Genomic DNA, 7169 nt, shown 5'->3' with positions numbered 1-7169 from the left:
AATTCTCCTCCTTAAACATTTAATTACACAATAATAATAATATTATATGTTTGAAATAATTTTATCTCGACTCTGATACTATTTATAGTCCAATTATAAAATCGATGATATTTTTTATCACTTCGTCAAAACTGTGGAGTTCAAACTGAATTTTAGGTCTTAAGTATTAAATCATAAGCTGAAACTTGAACTGATGATTTTTTTTCCTAATTTACCCTTGAAATATCCTTTTTAATCTAAATAATAAAATGAACACATTTTATTGGGAGAATTTTTAAGTTCGACTAAAATCATAAAACCTCCGCACGGTGAAAGTCAATGCTCAAATCATAAGAGAGTTAGCGAAGAAGTTGTTCGATATGGATTTAAATGATGAACAATTTTCAGTCCATTGGAATCAATTTGAATGCTAGAAAATGATGTTTTGTAGCAACTAGCAGCAAGTCACAAGGGCTCTCGTGTGAAAATCAAGTTTATTGTGAGACGGTATTACGAATTATTATTCGTGAGATGAATCAACTCTGTTTATATTTATAATAAAAAATAGATTTTTGGATTAAAAATAAGAGTTGGTCTCATGTGAGACCGTCTCACGGATCATAATCTGTGAGACGGGTCAACCCTATCCATTTTCACAATAAAAAATAATACTCTTAACATAAAAATTAATACTTTTTCATGAATGACCCAAATAAAAGATCCGTCTCATAAATACGATCCGTGAGACCGTCTCACACAAGTTTTTGCTTAAAAATAATTATATTTATGTATGATATAAATAAAGGATTTATCATACAAAAAATGAATCATGAAATTGTTTTATAAAAGTTTTTTTACGAAAACGTGGCCCACCGCAATCCAAGGAAACGCCCTCATCCACCGCTTATCTCGCACATCCTTATCCTCTCTACCCAACTTTTGATTTTCTTCGCGTATGGTATGTCTTTACCCCACACGAATCTTTCTCTCATCTGGCTAAACTAAACACCAAGGGTTGTAATTAAATTATTATTATTGTTGTTATTTTTCTCTTGAATTTTTTATGTATATATAGTTCTCCTTTGTTTCCTGTCTCATTCTCTTTTTCCATTCCCCCTGTACATATACTGTAATTTACTTTGAACCCTCGGATCGTCGATGCGCCTGAGTGCTGAATCTTTGTCCGATTGAATCGAGGGTTTTTGTTTGGTTTTCTTGATCTTTTCCTTAATGTGGGTTTTCTTGGTTTTTTTCTTTTCTTAAGGTTGGAAGTCTTTGTTTTTCGTTGATTAATTGTATCATGGCTTTCGTTTCTGTTTTTCTTGAGATTTTTCGAAAACCTACGATTAGAGATGTGGTTTCTGAGATGATGGTGTTCATGTTGCCCATCTGGGTAGCGGTTCTTTTTGGAGTTTTGGTTGGTTGGGCGTGGAGGCCTAAATGGGCCAAGCTAAACGTTGATTTTCTTGATTATTGTGCTTTGAAGAAAGGGGAAGTGGAGCCGTTTTCGAATAATTTGTTATTACCTTCTTCGGGATCAGGGGTTCTGTATCCACAATTTGCTGCCTCGGTGCCAAGCTTGAGCTCATTGAAACTGCAGCTGTCCAGCTGCATTTCTTGGATTTCTAGTTCTAGGCATGCGAATGAAGGCTCTTTATTGCCTTCAGTTTCAAATTCTGATTCCAGGTTAGTCTTGAAAGTTTTAAATTTTCTTTGTTTATTGATTATGAGGTTGCCAGTGGGAATACTGTATCTAAATTTTTTAATTTTTTTTTTTATCTCTCAGCTGAACTATTGGGGGTTATACTTTAAACCTTCTCGGTCCTGTTTCATAGTGCTTGATGAACATGATTATTTGTTAATAAAATGAATTATCTGTGATCAGTTCGTCGAAGGTAGAGAAAGAGAAATCGAGTCTAGTGACTAACGATGATCTAAGACATTTGTATAATTTGGTCGAGGAAAAAGATGGGGGTCTTCCTTGGATCCAAATGATGGATAGGTCCACAACCAATATGAGTTATCAAGCTTGGAGAAGAGATCCTGAGGTATTATTACCTGATTTCGAGTATTGATAGTCTGTATATTTGAATATGCAGTGACTGATACTTGTACAGTGTATGTTGCATTAAATGTTTTACAAAATTGTAATGCTTACTCTGCGAAACTGATGAAAATAATCGCATTTTCTTGATTTCATATAGATTGGACCTCCACAATATCGTAGTAAAACTATTTATGAAAATGCCACTCCTGAAATGTTAAGGGATTTCTTTTGGGACGATGAGTTTAGAGCAAAATGGGATGACATGCTTATACATGCCGAAACGATTGAGGAATGCCCCAAAACTGGGACGATGATGGTTCGGTGGGTACGGAAGGTAGGGAGAGACTTATCCTTTTTCGTATAAACTTTGTGACCTTTGTTTGTGGTTTGCATACGGATGAGATTTGTTTCGCTTTGCTGCAGTTTCCCTTCTTTTGTAGTGATAGAGAATACATCATAGGTCGGAGAATTTGGGAGTCAGGCCGAACTTACTATTGTATAACAAAGGTAAGAAAAGTGATGATTTTCATCGATTTAATATTATATAGATAACCATCAGTTTGACTTGCAATATTTTTTGTGGTATATTGTGTTAAAAGTTTTTAGTTCTTTATTTACTTTTTGGATTATAATAACCATTAATTCGTTTATGAGGCTCTTCTTGTTAATATAATTTATATTTATGTATGGAATAGGGTCTACCAGACTCCTCTGTACCACGCCACAGCAAACCAAGACGTGTTGATTTGTATTATTCTAGTTGGTGCATTCGTACAGGTATTAGTTCTTTTTATGCTTCCATTGCACATTACTTCAGATTTGCATATGAAAGCTCAGATGGAGTACTGAAACACAAACCATGGTTTTTTCATTGCTTGAGCAAGTTATCTATGATATTTCACAAAAAAACAATGATTCGTCAAACCTGGCAAAATATTGGAAGACGGAAGGAGAGCAAAATAACCGTTGAATCGTTGCATTGCCAATTTACTCCTATAATGAGGAACTCTCATGGGATTCAAATAGTCTGTAATTGAAACCTTGGTTCCTACTGTGCTAGAGGTTTTTATTCCCAGACTTTGCTAGAGGTTTTGAATTTGTATACTTTGTCTTCGATATAATGTTTGAACATCTTTTTGCAAAAGCTGGAACTTGTTGGAGATGGTTGGATGGTAGTTTTTGAGCTTTTAGTGATTTAGCTTTAGATTACAAACAAATTTACTTGTCTATGTGGAAACATCTTGTTCTATTTACTTATTATTATTTGTCTACTTAAGCTGAATCAAAAAGAGATGGTCGGCTAACGGCATGCGAAGTCCTGTTATTCCATCATGAAGACATGGGTATTCCTTGGGAAATAGCAAAACTTGGTGTGCGCCAAGGCATGTGGGGTGCAGTGAAAAAGATCGATCCTGGCTTGCGTGCTTACCAGAAACACAGGACTTCTGGAGCTGCTGGGCTCTCACACTGTGCAGTGATGGCCCAAATTAACACGAAATTCAGTGCCACATCCTTACAAACCTCAGAGATCAGAAGTGATGCATCACAGAGTGAATCTTCGAGTAGCTCACCTGATAAACCATCGGCAAGATCTACAACTAAGGGTCTTCTTGTTGGTGGGGCAATCATCCTTGCTTGTACTCTTGATCGTGGGTTCTTGACTAAGGCTCTTATATTTGGAGTTGCTAGAAGATTTTGCACGAGGGGGTTATGATCCAAGAATCTGGGCATCTTTTGTATCTGTATCGAATGTGAAAACTCGAAGGATTACTGTGAAATTGTCGCATGGTTCGTGATCAATCTTTTGGGTGACCTGAGGTCCGGAAATTGTGGAAGACATGTTTCATCGCGGGTAATTGTTTCATAAAGAGGATCTGATTTTTCAAATGAATTAACTCATGAGTACAATTCTTTTTAATTATATTTCTTTGAATATTTGATGGTTATGAGTAGCGTATTGAAAGTTCAATTACTTTCTGTTATGATTCTCTGGTTCCGTTTCTTTTTGTTGGTGAGAAATAACACCCGAAAAAACACACATTTTGTGGGCTTGACACATCACAGTGCACATGCACCGCGCGGTCAACCTCACTCTTGCCTTCTCTTTCCAGTCTTGTCGTGTTCCAGAGCAAACTCATATTCGGTCTGTGAGTGAGATCTGGAAAGTTTACAAATTAGATCAAAATCAGATGTGCCGAGAGTTTGTGTTCAAATTCGGGCTGCGTGTGTTGGATCGAACTCAAGTCTAAACCTTGAAATTAGTTTTATTGTGCGTTTGAATTGGAATTTGGATCGAAACCTTTATCCCTGTCCTGTTTCAGCAAGTTTGTACCTGGAAGTGTCCAAGGCCGAACTCCAGAGCTTGAAAATGGTGCTGAATCAACTGTTGGTGTTCAAAGATGAAATGTAGATGTTTATGTTGGCTTTGGAATCGCGTCATTGAAATATAAATGAAAAAGCAATGCATAAATTTCAAAACTGGTCCACAGAATGCAAGTTCTAGCTCGAACACAGCATGTACACTGTATTCTTGCTAAACCTGGCAACAATCCATGAAGATTTTGGAATTATAGTTCAAATAAAAGTTTTAGATTATCGAATTGGCTTAGAAATGGCACTGATTAATGACGATTTGTAGTTGTGGTTCAAATGTAATACCATTTTTCCTAAGAAGTGTCAATTCTTGAACTCATTGTATTTTCTCTGTTTCTGCACATTAAATATGAAATGTGGTGTATCGAGTAAGATTCACAACCATACGAGGAAAAAGAGATGAAGTGTTATAAGGAAGTGTTTTGTGCCCAGTAAAATTATTTTTGAATTCAAAGACAGAGAATCAAGAAGTTTCCAGAGATAGAATCATCATCATAGTAGGAGAAATGCACTTGTGCAAGATTCATCCCAAGATCCAGTAAACCAATACTTTGGTAAAAGTTCATCTTCTAAACCAATGAATCACGAAAGAATGGTTGACCAACGAGCATTCTCGCCTTAGAAAAGACCTACCCCAGTCTTTCATCAAAGGTAGAGGAGAAATCCTAGGTTTGTGGTTCCTCCAATTACAGCGGGTAAAACATCCAAAGTTTCCAAAGCCTATGTCTCATACACAAAAGCGAAGATTGTTGAGGGAAAGGGCTGCAGAACATAGAACAGAAGCGAAAAAAATCTTTAAAAGATAAGAGAAAGTTTGGAAGAAAGTCCACCGAAGATAATGAGTAAGATGAGGATGATTTATTATATGAGAGAGGAAGTGATGCGATCAAAACATCTACCTTCAAAGTAGGAAAGATTCTTGTCTCATCTGATTGTGCCACAAGTTATTTGGTGTTACCCGATGAGTTTAAACACAAATGGATGTATGTGTCTGATATTCTTTCAAGGGTGAGGATTGTTACAGAAACTATCCAAAATTAGATAATGAAGGATTTTGCAGAAGTTCTTATTGAATCTGGAATTTTCACAAGTAAAGTATACAAAAGAATCCTTGAAAAAGTTTGGTATGAAAACATGATCTACTGCAACAATTCTCATGAGTTCATCAACTAGGTTATACATAGATGAAGGAGGAATTTCAGTAGATGTAACCATGTATCGTGGTCTAATAATAGGCTCACTGCTTTATCTAACTACAAGTAGACCAGATATTATGTTTGATGTGTGTATTTATGCAAGATTTCAATATGATCCCAAGCAATCATATTATCTTGTTGCAAAGCTTATATTGAAATATTTGAAAAGAACTCAAAATGTTGGCTTATGGTATCCCAATATTAAATTTTTAATTTAATTAAATATTCAGATGTTGACTAAGTAGGATGTAAGCTTGATACGAAAAGTACAAGTGGTTCTTAATAATTTCTTAGTGAGAGACTGATTTCATAGTTTAGTTAGAAATAGACGTCCATTGCTATATCAACATCATAAGCTGAATACTTGACTATTGAAAGTTTTTGTTCTAAAATTCTATGGATTTAGCAACTAAGAGATTATGGAACAGATGTCTCTTAATCTTCTGTATTTTGTGACAACACAAGTGCTATTGCGATAATATACAATCCGGTGTTGCACTCATGAAACAAGAATATTGATATCATATATCATTTCATCATAGATCATGTTATGAAGAAAAACATTAGACTTAATATTTGTCTGCCGAACAAAATGCTGCTGATATCTTCACCAAACCACTATCTGAGGCTAAGTTTTCACATTTTCAAAATATATGAGGAAATCAATTTATCTTAATAATTTCTTAAATATTATGCATGAGTTTTAGGAGAATCATATATCTGTGTGTGGAACCATTTTGCTAATCATTGATTCACTGATTACATTGATAAAACATAAGAGTGTACTGAATTTAGATCTCTGTTGATCTTCAACACCTCTCTATCAAGTAGTCATTATCATATAGTGTAACAAAATTTAATTATTTCGATTTATTAACTTTTAAGTACAGCCGACAATTGCTCTTTTTAAAAGTAACTTTAAATTCCTTCATTTTCTCTCATTGGTTACTCAACGGAAAAGTTATTTTAAAATTTTGAAAGTAACCACAAACATACTGACATGTGTCTCCTTGTTTGTCTCTATTGGTTGTACATATACTCTTTTACAGCCTCATTTATCCTTTACTGATTTCTCAGCAAATCTTTCTTGCATTCAGAACTCTGTCTGCAACTTTCTTGCATCCTTGAAATCATTTACTTTGATTGATATCTATCTTTGAAAAAGAAATGGTGTTAGAGTAGATGCCCTGTAAGTCAACTGTTGACTAGGGATTTTATTGACTCGGTTGTAAAGAACAATCATTATTTTAATATAATTCATTATTTCATGGTTTGTTATTTCTTTATCTGTATACCCATGATTTCAAACATAGATAAAGACCTTGATTATACTTTAATACAAATGAATCGTAATTCGATGTTGAAACTCATTTGTAAACACTGTATGATCTAAATTCGTTCCTAGTCGATTCAGCCGCCTAAAACATGGATAAAGGTCGCTTGAGCTCGAGACTAGCATCTGTGATGTTGTGTACTGAGTTTCTTGGTATGGGCATAGAGATGTCCAAACATGCAGATGGGTAGTCATATGATGATTATACCGAACAACCCTCCCTCGGACTTTCCAAGTGGTT

General features: G+C 35.1%; 1 protein-coding gene across 1 annotated transcript; it reads left to right on the top strand.

Moving 5' to 3' along the window:
• The first annotated feature begins 1064 nt into the window (after positions 1–1064).
• Positions 1065–4008, top strand: LOC140987860 (uncharacterized). The gene is made up of 6 exons (XM_073456570.1): positions 1065–1665; positions 1865–2027; positions 2184–2360; positions 2450–2533; positions 2722–2803; positions 3304–4008. Exons 1-6 carry the CDS (start codon positions 1280–1282, stop codon positions 3738–3740), a joined length of 1329 nt encoding a protein of 442 aa, XP_073312671.1. The 5' UTR covers positions 1065–1279; the 3' UTR covers positions 3741–4008.
• The last annotated feature ends 3161 nt before the right edge of the window (positions 4009–7169 follow it).

This window comes from Primulina huaijiensis, chromosome 11 (genome assembly GCF_012295235.1).
Source record: "Primulina huaijiensis isolate GDHJ02 chromosome 11, ASM1229523v2, whole genome shotgun sequence".
NCBI classification, from domain to species: domain Eukaryota; kingdom Viridiplantae; phylum Streptophyta; class Magnoliopsida; order Lamiales; family Gesneriaceae; genus Primulina; species Primulina huaijiensis.
Note: the sequence above shows the minus strand (reverse complement) of the source record. Positions and strands in the feature narration are given on the sequence as shown.